The sequence below is a fragment of the Dermacentor albipictus genome, chromosome 9, assembly GCF_038994185.2.
Source record: "Dermacentor albipictus isolate Rhodes 1998 colony chromosome 9, USDA_Dalb.pri_finalv2, whole genome shotgun sequence".
Classification (NCBI taxonomy): Eukaryota; Metazoa; Arthropoda; class Arachnida; order Ixodida; family Ixodidae; genus Dermacentor; species Dermacentor albipictus.
The window spans coordinates 35136130-35159093 of record NC_091829.1 but is presented as its reverse complement, the minus strand read 5'-3'; the positions used below and the strand labels follow the sequence as shown (position 1 = coordinate 35159093).

The following is a 22964-nucleotide window of genomic DNA, read 5'->3' as shown; positions in this document are numbered from 1 at the left end:
GTCGATAATAATGCCTAGGAATAGGCAAGATTTTACGCATGAAAATGTTTGGTGGTCAACAGAAATGGGGTACCAGGTCATGGGCTTGTGGGTAAGAGCGACTAAGGCGCACTTCTCGGTCGAAATGCTGTGACCTTGAGCACGCAGGTACAATGATGTTAGGGTCACTGCTTTTTGGAGCCGTGCACACACCTGGAGACGTGTAACTGCCGAGGCCCATATGCATATGTCGTCAGTATATATAGAAAGGTTTACTGTATGTGGTAGAACACCGGCAAGTCCAAGAATTGCAAGATGCCTACCTGAGCTTATGGGTTACGTCTCACTTAATATGCTTCACACCATACATGATTAAGAGCTTGAACTAATGGTACAGGCTATGCAAGGATCAGATTTGAACCAGCTCAGATAGTGCATGCCGACCGAGCTGCTTGAAACAGGAAAATAGCAACTCCTTCATAAAGGCGGGAACCAGCTACAAGGTAGACAGCAGCACACTCACCATGAAAGGCAGACAAGGCATGTAGCTGGGGCGCCTGAACTAATATTTAGCACTGCACGCGTGGGTTCTCTGTATATACACACGCACACATGGTGCCACTAGCATCTATTTTAAATGCCAATGTGCACAGGCACAGAACGATGCACACAGAAAAGTAATGAAAGCTCTCGGTTGTCTACTTGGCTTTCCCAACAGAATCCACCAAATTACAGGATGATTTGCAAAGGAATTGTCATAATGTACAGACAGGCCCGGTAACACATCGCTGAATGGCTGGTACAGCGGAAAGCTGGAAGCACCAGTATTGATGGCGCACAGAGCGTTGTTCAGAGTTTTGACTGTAATAGCTCCAGTCTATGCCAATGTCAGCCCCAACGGGTACAATACTGAGCATTGCCGTCCTTCTGACCTTCTAGGTCAGAAGGACCTTCGTCCTTCTAGTATAATGTAGAAATTCCTTCTGCTCGATTCTGTGTCACATTCACTTCCCCTGTTCACAGCCAGGTGATCTGGTAGATAACGCAGGTGAAGGGCTGCTCTGACCACAGGCAAAGTGCAACAACAAAAAATTGCATTATGTTACCTTGGTTGGTCCAGGTATGCTTCCAGCTGCTTTGGCCATCTCCACCACTGTCCTCCTCAGTGCAGCTTAGTGGCTATCGATACCTTCCACTTCATCCACTTGCTGTTTTCTGACAACACATACGTGCCCCTACTTTCACCAATGTGCACAATGCAGTCTACTAGCAGCATTAACTACACCATGCACATACAGCTGTTGATAGGGTCAAGGCTTGGTCTCAGAGACAATAGGTTGCATGTTCCAGTCTTGGCACAACCAGCAATCAAGTGTCTCTCATTTCTCTATCAACTATTTTATGAACAAGCATCAGGTTAGGACTGAAAGAGTTTGCAAATGCTTCATTGAAGTGCAACTGATCTCACCTGTAGGCAATCTTGTGCTTAAAAGACCTCGTACTGTAAGGGACCTCCTCTATACACAGCATGAAGTTTGTTAGACAAGAATAATTTCAGGAAATGACACATGGTTTATTGCATGCCTTTGATTTTCATCTCTGCTTTTAAATTTCAATGGTGAAAAGCAGGATGATATATGAGAACCATTTTCTCACGAGTTACCATGAGTAGTAGCCAAAGAATGAACTTGATCATCTTTGGCCAGATGAAAATTTTTCTGTGCTATCAGTCGCGGCTGGTGAGAGTGCCATAGGACAATGTTATAGTACAGAAGCTTGGCATCAAAGGTACGGAAAGAAGGCTGATGACTTTGCCCCTTTGTTGAACCGCACTGTTGATCGCATCTGCATTCTATTGGCACCTCTTCCTTAAGCTGCACTTGGTTGTTTGGTTCCACTTGAATTGATGAATCGGGTCACTGGAACTAGTCATACTGCCAGAGAATGACTCGGCACTCCTTGTCACGGGCAATACCACAGAACAGGCAGTGGTCTGTGCCACCACATACGTAAGTCTCTTGACACTGAAGTCTACCTGCACATAAGCGACAGTTCTTGTAGTTTTCGCACAGAAAATGCAACTTGTAAAAAAGTGTTTCAACACAGAGCACTGGCTGTAACGGCTAGTAAGTACCACCTTCAGACACACACAAACACTTGGTTGTCCCCTCACTTTGCTTATGCCCTCTGTTGAACATTTTGAATGTGTCTTCACGAAACATAACATACGTGTATGCTTATGTTTATGAGCTTCTGTTGTTCCCATGTTATCTAAAACATATATGGACACTATAGAATGTAATATTTTGTTAATGTTTAGTGTGAAAGCCCCAGTAGCTTTTCCATCACACAAACTTAAGTGCGATATACAAGGTCGCACCCAAGGACAGAGAAACAGACTACAGCACTGCTCCAGCTCTGTGACTAGGAGTTTGCCGGAAAGTGAACTCGTAGTAACAGTGCATTGTTTTAGCCAACAAAAATAAAATAAATATTTCCTGAGGTTGTCACATACGGCGGAAACAGTGGATTTCCCAAGGCAGACACACATCATTCTTTGCTAAAATACGTGCTCCACCAAAGAAAGGCGGAAACAAATTTAGGAAGAAAGTGTGCCCCTTGCATAAGGATAAGGATGCACTGTAGTTACCCATTATAAATGGCACAGAAGATATTGTCATGTGAACAGGCTCCCTATTTTCACAATGGCTGCATCAATTGTGTCTAATGTTAACATCATTTTCTCATTTAAGAAAGCTCTGTTCCCAGGTAAAGTGACACATGGGACATCTTGGCATCACCTCTATCCAACATAACGTTAGTCTTTAGCATTCTTTCGAGTGGTTCCATTCCTAGTCCGATAGTGGAATAAACTGGTATAATTATTAATGTGCAAAAAAAAATAATGGAGTTCAAGAGACACAAACAGGTCAGGTGCCAACAGGAGGACAGCTATGCTACAACAAGTGGAATTCCCCACCTGCGGCAAGTTGTTTTTTTCATTCATTTTCATTTCCATTAATTTATTGTTTATTTCATTTATTAAGTAGAAGCAATTTTCCCTATATTGTCCTGGGTGTCAGTGTTTGCTGGCTTCTTGTGATATGACTAATAAAAAAATCGGGCCCCTCGGTCAACCCCCTTTCTTCTCATTTATTACATAACGAGAAGAAAGGGGGTTAACCCCCTTTCTACGGTGGCATGGCACTGCTTATCCGGTCGGATCTACGATTCTCTGTCTTGCCTTCTCCTCCAGAAACAGGATCCATGTGGTGTAAAATTTACCTACGTAATCGGTGTATTGTGATTAGTGTTATATATCGTCCCCCCGGCTCTACTCTTGATGTCCTTTATGCTGTTGCAAATTACATGAGCGAGGTTAACATTGCTTCGTCGAGTTTTATCTGTATGGGTGACTTCAACGCCCCTGGCATCCACTGGTCATCATTGTCTGCAGTCGGTCGCGACACAGCTATTTGTAAAGAACTAATAAACATTTCCTTGTCCTTTGGTCTCACCCAGGTTGTTCCTAGTGCAACCAGGTTAAATTCCGTCCTTGACTTAGTTTGTCTAAGCGCTAACCTAGCCGAACGTGACTTTTCTTGCAAGGTAATTGATGGTATTTCAGACCGTAAGGGCATTTTAGTATCACTCTCTTGTCCAATTCCTAAATACCCTACACATTTACTAGTTTCCCTGATTTCACTCGCGCGGAAGACAACTCCATTACTGATGCCTTATCTCATCATTTTGATACATTTAGTGCACTTTCAGATAACCAGGACGTCAACTGCCTAGCTAATTACTTGAGCATCTTGTCAAATCATGTATTGAACATTTTGTGCCCATTAAAACTAAGAAAAGAAATTCTAACATTCCATGAATGACTCGTGATATCTTGCATTTGTCCCGTCGCGTTCGAAGGTCAAGGCGTTCCAGAAGAGGCAGTGATCCCATGGCATTGGATAGATTTGTTAAGGCAAAGAAAGAACTCAATCTGAAGTTGCAAAAGGCCAAGAATTTCTTTTTTCGCATTCGCCTGCACAATTTGTTAAGAACTAACCCACGAAAATTTTGGTCTTCTATTTTACCTAGCGATGCTTCATCCACTTCTTTCAGAATAGATAATGACATCATCAACGACCCGGTGGTGATATTCGATACTTTCAACAAGTATTTCCAGTCCGTATTTGTTTCCGATAACAACTTTATCCCGACAATAACCAATATAGTTTCTTATATATATAGCTAATATATAGTTGAGATAAACTGCGAAGGCATCCTCAACCTTATATTAAACCTGGGTGTTAAGAAATGCACCTGTCCGGACGGGATACACAACGCGTTCCTTGTTCGTTATTCGTTGTGGTCATCGAAATATCTGTCAGTCATATTCAGAAAGTCCTTATCCGCTACTGTACCTTCTTCGTGGAAGTTAGCCAAAGTGCTCCCTCTTTATAAATCTGGAGATAAGCAGCGTTTGTCGAACTACAGGCCAATTTCACTGACGTCACAGTCATGCAAAATGCTGGAACCCACGAATTCACGTCATTCATAAGCACATCACGCTCTTTCTGGAGTCAAATAATTTACTGCCTAACATGCAACATGGGTTTACGTGCAGTTTTAGCACGTTGACGCAGCTAGCTGAGTTCATGCATGACATTTCATCTAACCTTGATGTAGGCAACCAGGTTGATGCCATTTTTATAGATTTTTCAAAGGCATTTGACACCGTTTTACATTCTAAACTTATTGCTAAACTTCATGCTGTACTGAATAACCCTCATTTAGTTAACTGGATTTTAAGCTTTCTCTCATTTCGCTCCCAGTTCGTCTCTTACGTTCGACTGACTCCGCTACTGTTGATGTGACATCAGGTGTACCACAAGGCTCCGTCCTTGGGCCGCTTCATTTCTTATTATATATAAACGATTTGCCACTTCACTGCTCTTCTAACATTCGTCTCTATGCTGATGACTGCATTCTATATGAAGTGATTAACTCTTCTAATGATCGTTATCGCCTTCAAGAGTCGTTTTCTAGGTTTTGCGATTGGTGTAACACTTGGCAAATGAACATTCATTTCAATAAAACCGTTCCGATGTCTTTCTGCAACAAATCTTCCCCCTCCCTTTTTAGTTACTCGTTCAATAGCCGAGCTGTAGATAAGGTTTCTGAGTATAAGTATCTTGGTGTCATTTTTACGCATAACACGTCATGGTCCAAACACATTGATTACGTATGCAGTAAAGCTCTAAAAAAATTAGGTTACTTGAGGCGAACGCTTCCCCATCTCATAAAGACACAAAGTTACTAATGTATAAATCTTTAATCAGCCCTGTTCTTGATTATGGATCTGTAGTTTGGAGCCCGCATAAACAGTGAGAGATTAATAAGCTAGAAGCAATACAGAAAAAAGCTGTGTGATTTATATGTCATCGTTACGATCGCGACTTTTCGCCCTCTTCAACACTTTCTTCCTTGAACCTAAACACGCTCTCTTCTCGTCGCCGTGTCGAATCATTAAAATTCTTGCATTGCATTGTCAATTCTTTGGTTAGGCTCTCAAATGATAATTACATGAACTTCATGCCAGGATCATCAACGAGAAGACATCATGACCTAAACTTGATACCCTACTACGCACGTACTAACATGTTCAAATTCAGCTTTTTTCGCTGCTCAATCGAAGATTGGAATTCATTACCTCGGTCCATTCGCTCATGCTCTTCCAAATTTTTGCGACCGCCATCTTAGATGCATAATCGTGCTCACCCATGCCCGGCAGCATTTGTATAACTTCTTGTGTATTTTCCTTTCACCACTGCTCTTTCGTAAAGGTGTTCACCTGTGTTGACCGCTGTATACTCCAATGCATTTTCTGTACCTTTTTCAACCCACTCCTGCTATAGCGCAAATTGCACTGCAGTAAGTAAGTAAGTAAGTAAGTAAGTAAGTAAGTAAGTAAGTAAGTATGTATGTATGTATGTATGTATGTATGTATGTATGTATCAATAAATAAATAAATAAATAAATGATGGTCTCGAATCCGGCAACATTGATGCTTCAGGTAGCCATGGTGGGTTTATTGGCCGGTTGCCTTCACCCATAAAGATCACATTCTCGTGACGACTGCGGCAGAAAGGATGTTCTAATTTGCTGTCAAGGTCTGTGAGTGGTGGCGCTGGCTCACAATCCCAGGGTTCTACTAGGAAAACATAAACATCCAAGAAAGTGGATGGGGAAACGGCGCCGCAGTAGCTCAATTGGTAGAGCATCGCACCCGAAATGCGAAGGTTGTGGGATTGTTCCTCACCTGCGGCAAGTAGTTTTTCCATCCACTTTCATTTCCATTAATTAACGGTTTCTTTATTTCATTCCTTAAGCACAAGCAATTTCCCCTATGTTGTCCTTGGTGCCAGTGTTTGTTGGCTTCTTATGAAGTGGAATAAAGACACTCAATTTTCATGTGGTCAACAGCATCACAAGTGCTAGTATGACACTTACCAACGTCACTTACAAGACTTTATCATGATGTCCACAGGCAGATCACGCTCCCAATTGTGGTAGCTTGTGTGGCTATCGAGTTCACTGCACTTTGCCGGCAACTACAGTGGCACATGCGATGGCAGCTGCAGTCACACGTTTGATCCTGCAAAGGTAGTGCATATGTTGGGGTGTCAAGATGTGCGACCTCGCTACTTCCTTCTGGAATGAAACAGGTGTTGATAGATGAGATTATTGGAAGTGTAAATTTGTACCGATGGAGATGCAGCATTTTGCTCGATGTTCTGTGTCGTACGTGTGAACAGTGCCAGGTCATCGGTCTGTGTCCCTGCCGAGGAGACACCCAAGTCGAGGTCCACCTGCATGTCTGCAGCAGCGTTTTGTGTTTAGAGCCCTGAATGAGCTGCTCTCGACAACAACAGTAAATTTGTTATTCTGGAGCATAACTATAAATTTAGCACGCCAGGTCTGAGCCAGGTCACACAAAACTTATAAGCATTACTGCACCTTTCACCATCTCATCCCTGAAAAAGGATCTGGAGGACCGGCTACAAAACATAGGACATTTAATAAAATCTTGGTTGGAGGCTTACGAGCTTTAATCCAGTTAGTTTTCCCAAACCAGGCGGAGTTTTGCCTGATGTTTACCTTTTCAGTCAGTTTTATAACTTTTACAGTCATCATCATCACTTGAGGGAAAAAAGCCTTTTTCCAGTGATCTACAGCTACACCTGGTTCGCTCCAGGCAAGCCCATCCTTAAGGCTGTTAATCTCCTAATCTCACCACACCATCTAATCGTCTGACACCCTTGACTGCATTTCCCCCACATTCATTTTGTTACTCTAGCAGACCAGCACTACATGGCCTGCCCAACTCCAGTTACTCCAAATCTTGGCTAGAATATCAGCTACTCGCCACGGTAGGCCAATGGCCATGGCTCTGCGCTACTAAGTTTGAGGTCATGAGTTTGACCTTGGCCGTGGCGGCCACATCCTTGATGGAGGAGAAATACAAAAACGTCAATGCACTTGGATTTAGGTGAACCTTAAAGGGGTCCTGAACCACCCCTAGGGCTTGGTGAGATAACATGGTCCATGGGTAGCATGCGCTGCTGTGAACATCTCGGCCAAGTTTTGCTGTTGTATGCGGTATGTGGAGCTCACAAGCGGAGCACAAGTCTCTCAAACGCTCTCTCTTCAACTGAAGCCTGCTCTTCAGTCTCTGGTGGACGCTTTATTTCGTAATAAAGCGGATTCCCATACGTGGCTGCCATGGGTAGTTGCAGTCTGCTGCGTAGCATAGATACTGTGACCACCACGGGGTGCCGCCGTGAGTCGACTGGCGAAGCGCATGGTGGATGACTGAGCACAACCACGTTTGGCTTACGTTTAGCGCGTCGCAGGCACCAAAATCGGAAATTCAAACTGCGCGCCACAGCGACATTTAGAATGCGAAGCACTGTGGGCACGCCCTGCTCCGCCATAGCCTTTACAGTGGAAGGCATTGAAGAATGAGCGAAAGCACCGCGAAGAGCGTGTGATTGCCAATAACTCTGCTTCTGCTGAACGTATTGAAGTACTTCTTGCAGCAAAGTATTTCTGAAATAGCCCATTTGAACTTCAAATGCATTTATTCGCGTCAGTAAAAAGTGGTTCAGGGCCCCCTTAAAGGAACAGACAACTACTCGAGAACATGAATCGAGATAACCCCGCTGAAGGAAAGATTGCCTATTGTAATGGCTAATACAAGCCCCGTTTTCCTCATTAAACATGGATTTACATTTTTAATTCTTCACTAACAGTCACGAATGGTTACCTTTGACGCGCCATGCTACAAAGACATGAAGATATTTCAAGTGACCTGTCACCTGACCTTCCTCCCGGTCAGGCCTTTCGAGAAACCCTTAATCCACCCGCACGACATCCTCGAAAACCATACAAAAGAGAGGCAAAAATAGAGATGCCCACATCCCCGCCCTTACGGGAGAACAGGCCAGGGACTGCTGCCGCATACAGACAAACACGTATACTACTGTACAGACTTCCAAATACCTAGTAAGATACAACCTCCACTCCATGGGGACATGTGTCCTTGGTGCGGGGAGCGGCGAACTCTTGGCCACGTCATGTGGACATGCAAACTACAGCCTCCAAATTCCATTTCGCACCATGCGGCGCAAATGCTGAGTAACAGGATGTGGGAACTTTGGCTTGCTAGCAATTACCTAGAGAGCGAGAGCGCTCTTCTCGATCAAGCCTAGCAAACTGCAGAGACCAGTGGAGCACTGAAGTAGTGAGGGACCCACCCACCACCCAAAGCCCACAACATAAAGTTTATATTACCACTACTTCTACTAGTATATGTGGTTCCTAGCCTTTTTTATTAGTATCGAAACACAGTACACTTTTTTTCTATTATAAGGTTTTTTATTACTTAAAAATGTGCAGATAAGCCTTCGTTTGTAGTGAGCAGAAAAGTGGTGCTGCCTTCGGCTATGTTTTTGATGAGTTGGCTTGGCTCATCTTTACGAGCAATAAAAACAGCGCTAAACGACGGGACGAGTGAAGGGACACAGACAACGGCGCTGACTAACAACCAAAGTGTGTTTATTCCGTCAGTCAGCATATATATGCTCCGCCGCTATCTGAAACCACAGAATCTACAGGATAGGACATGCGCAGGGGGAATGCAATTAATGTGATAAGAAGGCAATCTCCTTTGGAAGGAGAGAAATGGACGGGAGGCTTACACATGCATCACCACTAACGTGAATGTGGAAGGCTTCGGATATAAGGCGTGCGCGGTCATCACGATATTTTGACAGATAGGTTACACCTTCGAAGGATGGCTTGCAGCCGCATTCATTGCAATGTAGTGACAACTGACTATCTTTTGTCCGTTTTTGAAATTTGTTGAAGTGCTCGCGCATGCGGTCGTTGATGCAACGCCCCGTTTGACCGATATAAAAACGCTTGCATGAAAGAGGGATCTTGTAAACTACACAGTCACAACAGTCAGCAACAAACCTCTGTCTGTGCTGTTTTTTACAACTTTTTTTTGTTGTTATTGCTTACCCTATTGACTTGGTGGCACAGGCTACCTAACTTATTTTTGGCAGTAAACAGCAACCTGACGCCTGCCCTGCTGACAACCTTTTTGAGGTTGTGCGCAACCTGGTGAACATATGGTATTACCGCAACCATTTGCCGTGAGCGATTCTCGGACAGAGCAGCTGCCGACTGCTTTCCTTTAAGGTAAAACAGCGTTTAGCGCTGTTTTTATTGCTCGTAATCATGAACCAACCAGCCCAAATGCGTACTCTTTGGCTCATCTATTGACAAAATAATGATGCCGGGGGCCAGCCAGCCATAACATTGCATGGGCTTCAGGAAAAAAACAGTGCAAATATAAGAAAGGCCAGTACAACAACACAAGCTCATAGTACCAGCTTTTTATTTCAAAAATGGTTGAAGAGGTCAAAATATACAGTAGGTACTTGTGAAGTAACTGCTGCAGGGGTAAACAATATTGAGGGCGAGCTTCTTGTTGCGCCATAAAAAACTGGGTCCTTAAAAATCGTTTGTCAGTCCCTTTAAAGGAGCCCAGATGGTCAAAATTATTCAGAAGTACCCCAAAACGGTGAGCCTAATAATCACATTGTGGTTCTGGCACATAAAGCCCCAGAATTAAATTTTTTCATTAGAGTATCAGCTACACCCACTTGCTCTCAAACGTACATACTGTCATATTGCTGCTTCTGGACAATATTTACAATGTTCTCATTCCACCACTCATTACACCTTCCGCACGTTTTCGTTGCTATTAACTGTTTCAGCTCTATTTGTAACTACTAAATAATTATATAATTTTTTTCCAACTTGTCTCTTTAAGTGGTTGTACTGTTTCTTCAATCATTTTATGAAAGAAGAAAAATTTAGTGGGAAAATGATGAAAAAGGCTTAATCACTAATTTAAATTTCATGTTAAAAGCAAGCGTTGTGATTGTCAAAATGCGGACACACTTACCGGCATCTTTTCCCTTAGCCAGTGGAGAGGCCTGTGCACGAACTGTACGTTGATAAGGGGCAGTTTGTGTGCTGATGGTGCCTTTCGGACGAATACGGCCATACTGCCGCAGTGGAGCCTGCAGAGCCACCCACGGGTTGAAGCTTCAGCTACAGATATGCAGTGCTATCGCACACAGTATGTACTCCCCATTAATGGGCCCCTCATCGGGCCCAACCAGAAATTTTGGTTGTACAGCAGAAGTTGTAAGGGAGCGTTCTAACACCAACTCTTGAAAACTGTTCAGCGATAGTTACGATAGAAGCAAACAATATGTTGCAAGAGGATGGTGCAAGGAGGTTAGCTACTCTCCCCGTAGTGGAGACTCCCTCCCATTGCCTCGATTGTCGCCTGCGAACAACAATGCTCCCCTGCCTTTTCCCAAACAAGAGGCGAGGGCCCATGTGACGTTTATTTTCTGAGTACCGCCTATTCAATTCGGTTGCCTTATTGCCTTATTCGACTCAGTTTTCAAATCAAATAGTCGCTATTCATAAATATGAATATTTTTCGAATATTTCAAGCCACTAACTGTGTGTGAGCAAGCATAAAATTGGAGTAAAAGAGTGATAAATTCCATCCCAGTACAGATGGTACACATAAAACAAGAGAAGTTATGAATAGAGCACACTACGTTGCTTAAAGAGACATGCTTTTCCAACTAAACTGCTACTATTAACACATGCCAATGCATTCCGAGTAAGTGGATAAACTGCATATTTGCTCCTAGTAATCCATTTGTGCATTTAATAGACAACCTTTCATAATGCGCAATGTAGTGACAGAAACTTGCCAACGTAGTGAACTAGGATGTGAAGATAATTTAATGTTAATGGTGAGAATTAATGGCAATTCATTATTCAAGAAGTATTCTAAAAGTATACCAAATTTATTGCACTTTGGTTCCCTGCTGGCACTATGATTTTATTTGTTGACAAAAATTACTATTCGCACACCCCTATCTATCTGTCCTCTTGAGAGTTTCTTGAGAATTGAAATCTCTTTCTCGCCAGGGCTAGGGCATCTCAGCACAGTGCAATGTGATGGCATTGTAATCAATCACAATGTCTTGCTATCCTTCCATGTTTACAATGGATTGTTCCATCTCAAATAATATGTACACAGTGACAGTGTTTTTATCCCGTCAGCTTTAAGAGAAGGTTTTGTGCTGCTGCAGCTTTATTTTTGCTGAACCTCTGCAAGCAGATAGCATTTTTTAGACTGCATCATTTATTAAAACACTCAGGTTCTTTGCTCGTCTAAACCGCAGTCACATGCTGGTTGCATATGGCACTTGCATATAGTCCACCGGCCACCTCAAGTGCCTGTTTTCTTTCTTCTGACGACCAATCAGGAACTGTCGTGACTGAATCAGGAACTGTTGTGAATGAACTTCAACGTAGCATTGCGTATGTTGAAGAAAAGCATTTTTTTTTAATTTCAGTTGTTGAAATAATAATCAGCATTTCATTCAATATTCGAAGCTCATGTTTCTTACAACTTGTATTTGATTCGAATAGAAAATTTCGTTATTTCAACAAACACTCCCACTGCTAAGGCTTGTTTTCAGACGGCTATCTGCTTGTCGGGTGGATTTCACAGGTGACCTCGCAGAGAGAAAGTTTGTTTGCTACCTAGCTTAATTTTAAATAACTAGAACAACAGCATTGTTTCTCTCTTCTTTTTCTACCTTTCTTGTGTTGATTATCAAAAGTTTAGCTTGCTGACACAAGCCCAACATTCTGCCTTCTACACAGCCAACGGTGTGAGCATGGCATGAAGTCAAAAAAGAACCTATAAGTCATCAAGCAACAACGCTGCAATATCAGTGAACAGAACAATGCAAAACTTTACGGAAGCACACAATGTTTAATATAAAGTTCTTCTTTGGCTCATGCATCAGTTTAGCATTTGTTATACTAAAAAAAAAAAATATGTTGCAGAAAGACAAGCCTTACAGCGCCACTTGTACAAACGATAGGCCAAACACAAGATGGTATACGGCATTACTTTAGCTTTTGAAGTACATCGTTGCAAGGACATGCTTGTCAAGTTATTGCAGATGGATGGTGACAGGGCCAAGCTAGAAAAGTGTTATAAGAAGATGTCACGGCCCTATCACATTAATGCTTTTTTTTTTTTCACCAGGATACGGCTTCATTCCATCATGCTATTTACATTGAATGTTCCTATGTACTTCCTATTAACAAGCACGCACTAACCCTCCATGCTTCATGCCAGTCTGTGGAGCAGCACTCCAGGTTACTGGAGACGTAGATGGCAGCAACAACGCTGACAGCGACACCTTGTAACACTTTGACTAACCACAATACGGCAGAAATATTTTGGTTTCATCCCCATTTTTGTTGAAAATAAATTAAGAAAGGCCTGGATTTTAATGACTATCCTGCTGCCAACTCTTTACACCAGCAGTTAAGTAAAACATTGTTGACCACTGCAATAACAATTGTGCCTCATCTCTGGTTGAATTCTGAGCCACAAGATAGCACCACAAACGTGGTTGCTGATGTCTACATCTTCGCTAACCCCGTACAGTACAACCTTGACATAACATGAACATAATGAATTACCGGATATAGCGTACTTAACATAAAATCTTGGAATTTTTTCCGCCGATATCAGCGTGTGTGCCGATAATGAATATTGGATATAATGAAAGAAGTTTCGTGCTGGATAAGACATTAATATAAGAAGTTTTGGTTGTACTCTATAAATATAATACATATATGGACTAAAACAATTTTTAGTACTTCAAAAGCGTGCCGCCAAGCATAACTTACCTGGGGCTGTGTTTCAGCTGTTGTATGGCTCTGCGGTGTTTCTTGCTGTGCTTCTTGCTTCTGCAACAATAAAGACAGCTGTACAGACTGCCTTCATGTGGCAACAGTTATTTCAAGTAGCTAAACTGGCCAGGTGCACAAGTCGGCTTCAAGGGTCGCCAAGCTGGATTAAGGACCTACTTCAAAGGTCGTTTTTGCAAGCAGTTGTAAAACTTACGTCCATTCTAGTGTGTCCTTTGAACTTCTTTCCATCCTTCGATGTTGCTTTTACAGGAGGTCAAGTCAACCTCAAGCCAGAATACATCTATTTGTCCAATACAATTCATGTTAATGTGATTAAACTGCGAGGTTTGAGGCCATGAAACTGCATTGTGGTTTATAAGAGACGTCATAGTGGGTTTATGCCTGCGAATTAATTTCGACCTATCGGGTTCTCTATCCTTGTGGTTGTCCTTGTGATACAACCACTGCAGCCTTGCAAGCACCTCTTCTCACTGATGCAAGAATTCTCTGTATGTTGTTTTTGTTTTTCACATTGCTGTTTCATATTTATTATCAGCTGTCTATTATATTTCTGTACAAATAAATTTTCCTCCTCTTACTGCTACAAGTTTTTCCGTTATTTTCTTTTTTTTCCCGTGGCATTATAGTGTTTCGTTTGCACAAATTTTGCCACTTACTTGCTCCTACTTTACTTCTACAAATTTTATATTACTTGTGAGGTTCACCTGATTCTGTACGTATCTTTATTCGTTTCTCATAAGGTCCCACATGCAGCTTTTGCCTTGGGACCTCCTCCTGTATAGTAATGTACATCTGTATTTTGACAAGCTTTGTAAATAAAACTGAAATAAATAGAGTTTTCTTAATTCACAAGTTCGCTTCTCTGCACTGCACATTTACCCAGCAAATAGTGGCACCAGTCGCAATTCAAATCAAGATGCAAGCTGCGTATGTCAGGGATTGTCTTCAGCACACGGTTTTATCACAAGAGCCCTGTCTACCTATCTGTGCTCATATGTGCCAACTGTAAAAATGACTACGCTGACATTAGCTTGGCAAACTGCTTCGTGGGAAAGGTCCATTGAATTAAAAAAGTCCTTCAGGAATGTTCTGCACTTACTAGATCGCTGGGAAGAAACAGGGATGGTACTGCATCTGCCCGCAGGTAGTACCTAGTTGTGAAGCCCATGTCCTGCAGCAGATCTGGATTTAGTGTGTAAGCATCGGCGGCAAAATGCCGTTTGCACACGTATAGGAAGTTTCGCGTCTCCGACTCAAGGAGGCCGATTATCTCCAGCCACTTGCGCCGCAGCTCAAGGTTTTGGGGCATCCGATGTAGAGGTCTGGTGAACTTGGTGCAACCAACAACCGAACAGCGGTTTCGTGATTTCTTGTCGTTATCAGCCTGCACAGAGGGACCAACGTGCAGTTGAAACTACCATCCTTTTCTGTAGTAGAGGGTTTGATTAAAAACAGTCTGGCAAGGAAACTTCCTTGCACACACAAAAAAAAGAACACACTTCCCTACAAAAAATTAAATGTATATCTACTGTAGCAAAATAGACAAATGGGCAAGTCGGTTAACAACAATTTTTGAAACAGCCCAAAATGGACCACAACACTGGATGAATATATCAAAATTTCAGCACTCATACGATATGCATTTTATAATTTAAGGATTGTGGGGACGTGGATTCTTGAACTCGGCTGTGTCACTCAAGAACAACATTGAGATTGCAAACAGCCAAAGTTGAATCTTCTCGCGAAGCCACGGTAGGCTGGTCGGCCGGATGTTTTCAGCGCACACCAGAGCTCAGACCGTGCCACCCATCACAAGCTGTAGTCCACCCAGCAGACGGCAGGAGGCACCTCATAAGAGACGTTTCATTTTTGCGATAGTTTCATTTTTGCCATCCTTTTCTAGCGAAAGTGTGTTATGGGCTCTTGACTTCCTCGACTTCATTCAATACCATTTTGTGGAGTGTCATTCGCTCTTCCTTAGGAGAACTGGCTCTATATACTAATGGCAATTGGTGTAGCTCACCTTCGATGATATTTCAGGTCTGTCGCCAGATTCGCCTGCAGAAGTTGTTGGGCTCTGCGGTGGCTCTTGTTTCACTGCATGTATCTGCAACAATTGGGACAATTAGTCAAGGAACTGTCAGCCTGAAATCTCGTATTTTGTAGTCTCCTGATGCACCACAGCAGTAATTGTTTCATGTGTGTTTCTGGAACAGCTCACGATTCTGTTTAGGATCATATTTTATTCATTTCATTATATTTTTTTTAGAGGTGGGGGTCACTAGGACTTTGAGCACTCTTGATAGTGCACTAACATACACAATCCCCGAGTTTTGCTACAGAAACGAGCCTTTTCTGATAGGAGCAGGGCCATATCTTTCTATAACACATTTCCCTGAATGGGGCATCCAAGGTACAACACAATGGAACTACTTGCAGTCACTGAAGGCTTATGTTTAAATTTATTTTTCTGGACGTTGCCGTATGATGCACGTCTATGACATTCAAAGTTGACCTATGCGCAATCCAGAAATTCTGTGCCATATGATCTAGGTATCCTCCCATGTTACACAAGTGCTGCACCAACATCTCTGAACTCGTTACGACAAACGTTCAAAGTTTGCTAAAATGCAACAGCGAACACACGCACAAGGGCAGCGCTTGACAGCTTCACGATTCAAGCAGCACGTTTTTCTCGACTGCAGCGAACATAAATATCATCGTTTTATAATATGACCTCGCTAGGAAATACTCGGAATTCACAGGCGACATCCGTCAAACAATCCAGACCTTAGGCACTTCATAACTTCCACACGAGCGCCAATCCACGTTTGCCGACAGAGATGATTTCGTGCCAAATGGCCGATCGGTTCGGATTGATTTTTACCACGGCTGTAGGTTCACAAATGCACGCCAATTTGAGGCAGCGAGCTCCCGCTGAATCGGGATCCCCTCTACTGCTGCAGCGGTAGCAGCTACTCTCACACTTAACTCAGTTCAAGTTGCTTAATGTGACAGTAACTACTCCAAAAAGCGAACGATTACTACCACGGCTTCGTCTAAGTTGCACAGATCAACAGAAGGCACTGCAGTCCATTTGAGTCTATGTAGGGGCCTTTGGCTTCCGTAATGTAGTAAATAGTCCGAGGCAAGAAAGTGGGCGGAGCAGACGCGAGCAGAATACGGCAAGGTGCAGCCGATGGCTTTTTCCCATTTCCTTTTTCGAGAGGCGCTCGGAGGCAGAGTGTGGAAGTAGACGCCCTCGTTGCTCTCTCGATGATGCTGGCACCCTTTCACAGCACAACACACATTTGGCATTCTAAAAGATTCACGGCGCATTTAGCAGCAGAGCTGACTGCAGAGAACACTTATGCAATCCCACCATATGATCCCGCGCTGACAGAGTACACCCATAGAATATAAATAAAGGTACACCACGGGAACATCTCTCCTCCACAGTCTCATCTACCAACGCCTTCAAGAGACGGGCGAGAGCAGGCGAGAGGGAGGATATTTGAAGGCGGCGCTGCTAGCAGCAGCGACATTGAGATGAAATTGAATTTAGTCTACCTTGAAAGGGTGGTCATAGAATAAAGAACCAACTGGGTGGTTATGTAGGTGGTCTGTGGCTTCTGTGGTTACATGTACACTCTATGCACTTCCGCTTCGCTTCCTCTTTGGGGGAGTATACGCACCTCCTTGGGCCGGGAATCTTGCTGTGCTGGCGAGAACTTTTGGCGGGAGACAGCACTGGAGAGCGACATATCTCCCCTTCCCTTTAACGGCAGGCTTCTTGGTCAATCCCAAGGAGGTTATACTATTATTATACCATTATTATAATAATAGCACCAGTATATTATCAGTATTAGTATAACGTGTAACATTGGTCAATCCCCTGATGGATGGATGTTATCAGCGTCCCCTTTGTAACGGGGCGGTGGGTTGCGCCACCAAGCTCTTACTATTATGTTGCCTAATGTCCTACCAAGATTAAAAGAGGAAAAAAAGAAGAAAAACCAATATGAACTCCCACAACCAAATTTTCTGACCCGAAGTTCTTATCCCCATAGTGGGAGGTACGCGCCACAAGTGAGGAGCATTGCACAATGCACAATGAGGAGGTACGCGCATTGCTCAGGGTGGTTACTGTAAACAAAGCAAATTATTGGGCTTTGTAAAGAAAATTTAGGGCATGTCTTATGGGAATCGAACCCGATATGTTGCGAGACGAGCACGCTTCCTCGACGTCACCGCAACTTCGTGGTTCTGGCTGACTAATGGCGTGCCTAGTCTACCTTCTGCACGGTGACCGTGTGCGTGCGTCATTGCACACGTCACGTCACGTCACGTCGCAGCCAACGGGCTCACTAGGTTTCACTAAAGGGACTTTCTTTCGCATTCCCACATAAACAGTTCCAAGTGCGTCTGCCGAATTTTTTCGACAAGTGGGCGTAGATAAAACATACTCACGTTGTCAGATTGATGAACCGCTTCAGCCACTTCGACGCGCGTTCCTGCGCGTAGTAGATATAGTGTACCATAGATGCGCGCTAGATCTTTTTCGCGTCTCCTTTGCTTCCGTTGAGCAAGCTGTTCTTCATCCAAACAGCTGTAACGACGGCGTTCTGCCTCACGCTTTCGCTCGAGCAGACGCTCCCGTTCAGCACCCGTTCTCGCGGCGTACCAGCGGCGTTGAACCGCTGCATGGCGCCGCCTCCGTTCTTCCAACTTTTCTGGCGTAAGTGGTCGTTTGGAAGACATTCGGAAACTAGCCGGGATGCTCAAGTAGAACGAACGCCACGACGGCTAGCCTACCGCGAGTATGGCGTCGCCACACACTTGTGAAGTGGCGCCACCTCCTCCCCAGTGGCTGTGTAGTCACGTGCCCAATGACGCACGCGCAAGCCCACACCTTCAGTCAGCCAGATGGCTGCGACGTCACGTGTGCAATGACGCACGCGGTGCCTCCGTGGCATCGGAAAGTGAGCTCGCCTCGCACCACGGAGACTTGGGTTCGATTGCCACCCAAAACGAATTGTGCCGATCTATTTACTTTACAAAACCATGAATTTACTTAGTTAACAAGAACCTCCTTGAGAAATTCGATGTCAACTTGAGCATTTTCTGACAGCTTTTACTCTGCGCCATCGGCCATTTTTGGCACAATCTTTCGGTCACACAGACCTTAGCGTAATGGGGCTGTTGTGTATTTTATACTGGGATACAACTATTTATTCATACACAGGTAAATAAATCACGAAGGGATATAATGCATGCGCATTAAAATTACGATTTTGATTTCTATATTGACACCTTCACGATTCTGTGCACAGGTCTACTATAGGCATATAGTAATAGAACACGTTATAAAGAGCTTGTCTTGGTCATTCTTTTTGTCCCCTTGTCTCTGTATGCGCAGCAAGTCAAGTTTGCAATAGAACACCGTCCGAGGAGTTCAAGCACAAACCTCTGTGCTATCACTGTCAATTTTGAATTGTATGGCTTCAAGCCTATAACTATGCTATATTTTGTGATGTTAGATTAAAAGATCATATGCAAGCTTGAAGTGTCTTATCCTCACTTCTATATTTTATGATTGTCCATAACAATAAATAGATATTTGAGACAAAAATAAGCATCATATACAGAGCAAATGTGGAAACCTTCCGAGATCACTTATGTAGGCAGTGCTTTACTCAGTTCCATGAGCAGTTGAGTAGCACTATTGCTTGCTTGTTGGTTGGTCTCAAAGGGCACTATACTGCCTGCACCTGCCGTTTGAAAATTTTGAATATTTCCAGTTTGAAGCACTGGTTGCTTGAAATTGCAGTCATCCCGCCAAGCAGATGCTCCCAACATCTATGATGACACAAAAACCCATCACATAAATTTGAGTAAGGGTGAGGTTCCCAGCCGGGTTTTGTTTTCGGTGTTCTATGGCCCAGGCAGCACACTTCAGGAACTAGGCAGAACACAGCCCACAGTTGGAAGAAAAGCAAAGAAAAGCTTGTAACTCCACATTGTGCAGGAACTGTAGTGATGTTTCTGCGAACTTATTGTCCATCACCCAACAGGTGTACTCTTCAGGTGCATCTGCCTTCAGTCCAACCTTTCTTAAAGTTTTTTTCATCACCAGTGTTTCATGACACTGCCAAAGCAGGTGTCGAGCATATGACATTTTCACAGGAGCTGAGCATTTGAGGCATGTTTTTCGGCCAACTTTCGTCAATCCCCAAGCCCAGGTAGCGAATAATAGTATAAGGGAAATATCACTTTGAGGGTACCACTCTTAGCTGATGCTGATTGGTTAAGCTAATCCAATGACGTGGTGAGCCCATTGAGGAAGGAAGTAAACCAGGAGGGAGCATTACATCGCACAGCCGCAGGCAAACTCTTGGTGAAGCTATTTCCTTTGCTTTTTCCCTCACAATGTTGGCCCAACACATGGCCTTCAAAACTCAGCATATTGGCTGAGAATGTTTGTTTCCAAGTAAATTTTAATTGATACGCTCGTGTTTGCCTGCCCTGCCATAGCTCTTCATGCAGAGCGGAAGCACTAAAACCTACCATGCGCTCTGACGTGACGATCATATGTTGGGCCGACTCACTTGGCTATAATCATGTTGCGCAATGCTCCATCCTAATTATTTCATTCCTCCATGGTTGCACAAGATGTTACATTGAGCAAAAGTTAAAGCATCAACAAAACTGACCAACTAATTATACACCACCTGCATATCTTGTTCATTTTCGGATCATTCGAAACATCACGCACACAAATGCAGTACCTATAAATAAATCGTACCTATGTGAGCCCAATTCTGATAGAAAACTTGGCCTCAGCTGTTGTTTTGTTGTATTTGTGCAGTGTGCAGCCGACAGTGCCTGCTTTCAAAAGTGTGTGCGTGTAGGGGGGCGGATAAATAGCCTACTTTTTCTTTTCAATTCGGACTGTGGGGGGCGGAGCACACCTCCCCCCAACTGGCAATTGCACCTATGACAGGCATGGTGTCGTGCACGCACAGGCAAATATAAACACATCTCACTCGATAGCCACGAGCACTCGCTGTCACAATGCTGACATGATGAAGACTGCCGGCAGCGAGAAGTGTACACTTCGTGCTGCCTCAGTTTCACCGCGAGAACACCTTTCATGACCAAATAAGGGAAAGCAGCCTTGAAAGTTCTGGGAACCTCAATTGCAATATTGAGATTCAATTGCATTAGTGACAGACCAAGTAGCCTGAATCAATGTATAGGTTAAGACTCTGTGTGCTATATAAATACCAGTGATGAGTGCGCTGAAGAACCAATGCGGCTGAGACTCCACGGGCAGCTGGTGGAGGGGCCAGACCTCCATTATCAGTGTTTCAAGCCGCTTTCTGCAGACCTGAGTGATCTTGGTTGAGACTGTAGGCACATATATTTCTGGATGTCAAAAGTGGGGAGGCAAATGACCTACTTTACCCCCGCCCCCCGCACGCCTGAGAATGTGTGTGTGTCAAGGGGGGGGGGGGGGCAAGTGCCCCCGTTGCCTCCTCCCCAGTAGATATGCCTATGGCACAAACTGACAAGCGCTGTGTTTCCAGATCACAGTGACTTCTTTTTCAGCGACTTTGCTGCTGCCGATTTCGCCTGCTTTGGGATCTTGTCTGAATAAATCTACTCGAAACAGTTGCCCCTCTGGTGTCCTTCTACAGTCAAAGACTTCAAGGGGTATGAGACACACGAGTTACACTGTTGCGCGAGACAAATTTATTTTCTATAAAACTCGACAAAACATTCAAAGGTGGGCAGGTATGAAAACATTTGGTATCTCATTCAACATTCTCAAGTTGTCTTTCTCAAATATTCGTATTCGAGCCTATTAGAAAATTTTGCTATTCGAACACATCCTGAAAATTATTGGGAGTGCTCAGTCACACGATGGGTACTTGTAGGTTGAGAGAAAAGAGGTTGAAGTAGTAGCTTAGCGCAAATAAAACCATGGACACAAGGAAGACATACAAGGACAAGCGCTTGTCCTTGTCTGTCTTCCTTGTGTCCGTGGTTTTATTTGCGCTAAGCTACTACTTCAAATATGGACGACCAACTAGCCCAACTGTCAACTCTTCTAAAAGAGGTTGAGTTGTCTGAAGTTTTTGTCACATAACAGCGTGAAATTCCTAAAGAGAAGCTCACCAGCATACCTTCTCGTTGTACATGATGCAGCCTGTGCGCCAACTGTGCACCTAACTGAGCAGCTAGGCTTGCATGACTGTATTTCTTGCAGAATGGTAGCTGCATTTATACTTTTTGCCCTGCAAAGCAGTTCACATGTCACAAGCCATAATAGTGAGGGATGGCAAGCGATGGCAAGTGCAACCATATTGATCGATAAGTAGATGCAGAAATACGACACCTTACAATCTTAGCTCTTATGGTGGAATCAGTGCAAACAGTGATGGGCATCATCATCACTTGTAAAGCAGCATTCGATTTCCAAATCAAAGAGAGAGAGAAAAAAAGGGGGGGAGAGAAATGCATTAGTCTGCACCGCTACTATATCATTCAAATCCCAGCCATCGTTTATTCGATGAAAATCTTCTAGGCAGCGCGAATTAGTTTTAATCGTATGTCTGGATATATATAACGCTGCGCAATAATCAGTGAACGAACATTAAGACAATTATTTTTAGTGATATATAATTGAAGGAGAGGTAAAACACACACTTCCAAAACACTGGTTATCGCTCAGCGATCTCCGAGTCGTGCGTATATGAACAATGAAATGCACATGCGTGTGATCCGCTCTCGTGCCTATGTTTGCTTCGAGGCATCCGGAAGTGTGTATCGGAAACTGACAACTCGCATGTCCAAGAACAAGTTGATTCTTTCAAATGTTTCAGACTTAACGGCATAAAAGAAAGGCTCGAAACCGTGTTCTGCCTCGGGTATACCTCGGGTGGTCTGGCTGACGTTTTCCGCCGCAGAACCTCTGAATGTAGTCGTCGTTGGGGACGAAGTGTTGTCCACAGACGAATATGGAGATGCGCTCGTCCGGGGACGGTAGTCATCCGTTACAGCCACAAGCTACGCAGCTCGCCGAATCAAGTCACACGGTGGAGCCTTTTCACATCACCGACTTTTTCTCTGCAGCCAACGAGTGAACAGCGACGCATCTCGATCACGGCATCGCCGAGCGAAGACACGGCGCAGCAAGCCCACAGCAAAACACGTTAGTTTTAGAAGTAGAACTTCTAGACGCACAAAAACTACACATACTTGTGGAAAATGTTCTGTCACTTTCTATGTTGCTGTCACTTTCTATCATCCATGGAGGAAATAAACGCTCCTCCATCCTATCATCACACGAAAATCAAAATGAGCGCCGTTAGACAGCCGACGTTGGCCTTGGATAGCACTAGTTGCGTAAGTTGCAGCTTCTCATAAACCGCAATTTCAAAATTCCATTATTCACAGAAGATTATGAAACATAATTTGAAAAATAAGATGCTTAGCAAAACTGACAAAACACGGATATTTTTCAAGAATATTCATACGCACATCTACGCACACGGATACGGTAGCAGCTCTGGCAACTA

At 43.7% G+C, this 22964-nt stretch overlaps 1 protein-coding gene across 8 annotated transcripts; it reads right to left on the bottom strand.

The window, feature by feature from the left end:
- Nucleotides 1-1528: 1528 nt before the first annotated feature.
- Nucleotides 1529-22728, bottom strand: LOC135906506 (uncharacterized). Of its 8 annotated transcripts, none has more exons than XM_065437931.1 (8): nucleotides 22320-22728; nucleotides 15404-15487; nucleotides 14480-14764; nucleotides 13357-13416; nucleotides 10517-10634; nucleotides 6744-6856; nucleotides 6490-6634; nucleotides 1529-2014 (listed from the first exon to the last, which is right to left on the bottom strand). In XM_065437931.1, exons 1-7 carry the CDS (start codon nucleotides 22434-22436, stop codon nucleotides 6512-6514), a joined length of 900 nt encoding a protein of 299 aa, XP_065294003.1. In that variant the 5' UTR covers nucleotides 22437-22728; the 3' UTR covers nucleotides 1529-2014; nucleotides 6490-6511. The 8 variants fall into 8 exon arrangements, with proteins under 8 accessions (XP_065294003.1, XP_065294001.1, XP_070380824.1 ...); XM_065437929.2 differs by lacking the exon at nucleotides 22320-22728 and adding an exon at nucleotides 17851-18251 and having other exon boundaries at nucleotides 1529-2010; XM_070524723.1 differs by lacking the exon at nucleotides 22320-22728 and adding an exon at nucleotides 17851-18251 and having other exon boundaries at nucleotides 1529-2010; nucleotides 6503-6634.
- Between the last annotated feature and the right edge of the window lie 236 nt (nucleotides 22729-22964).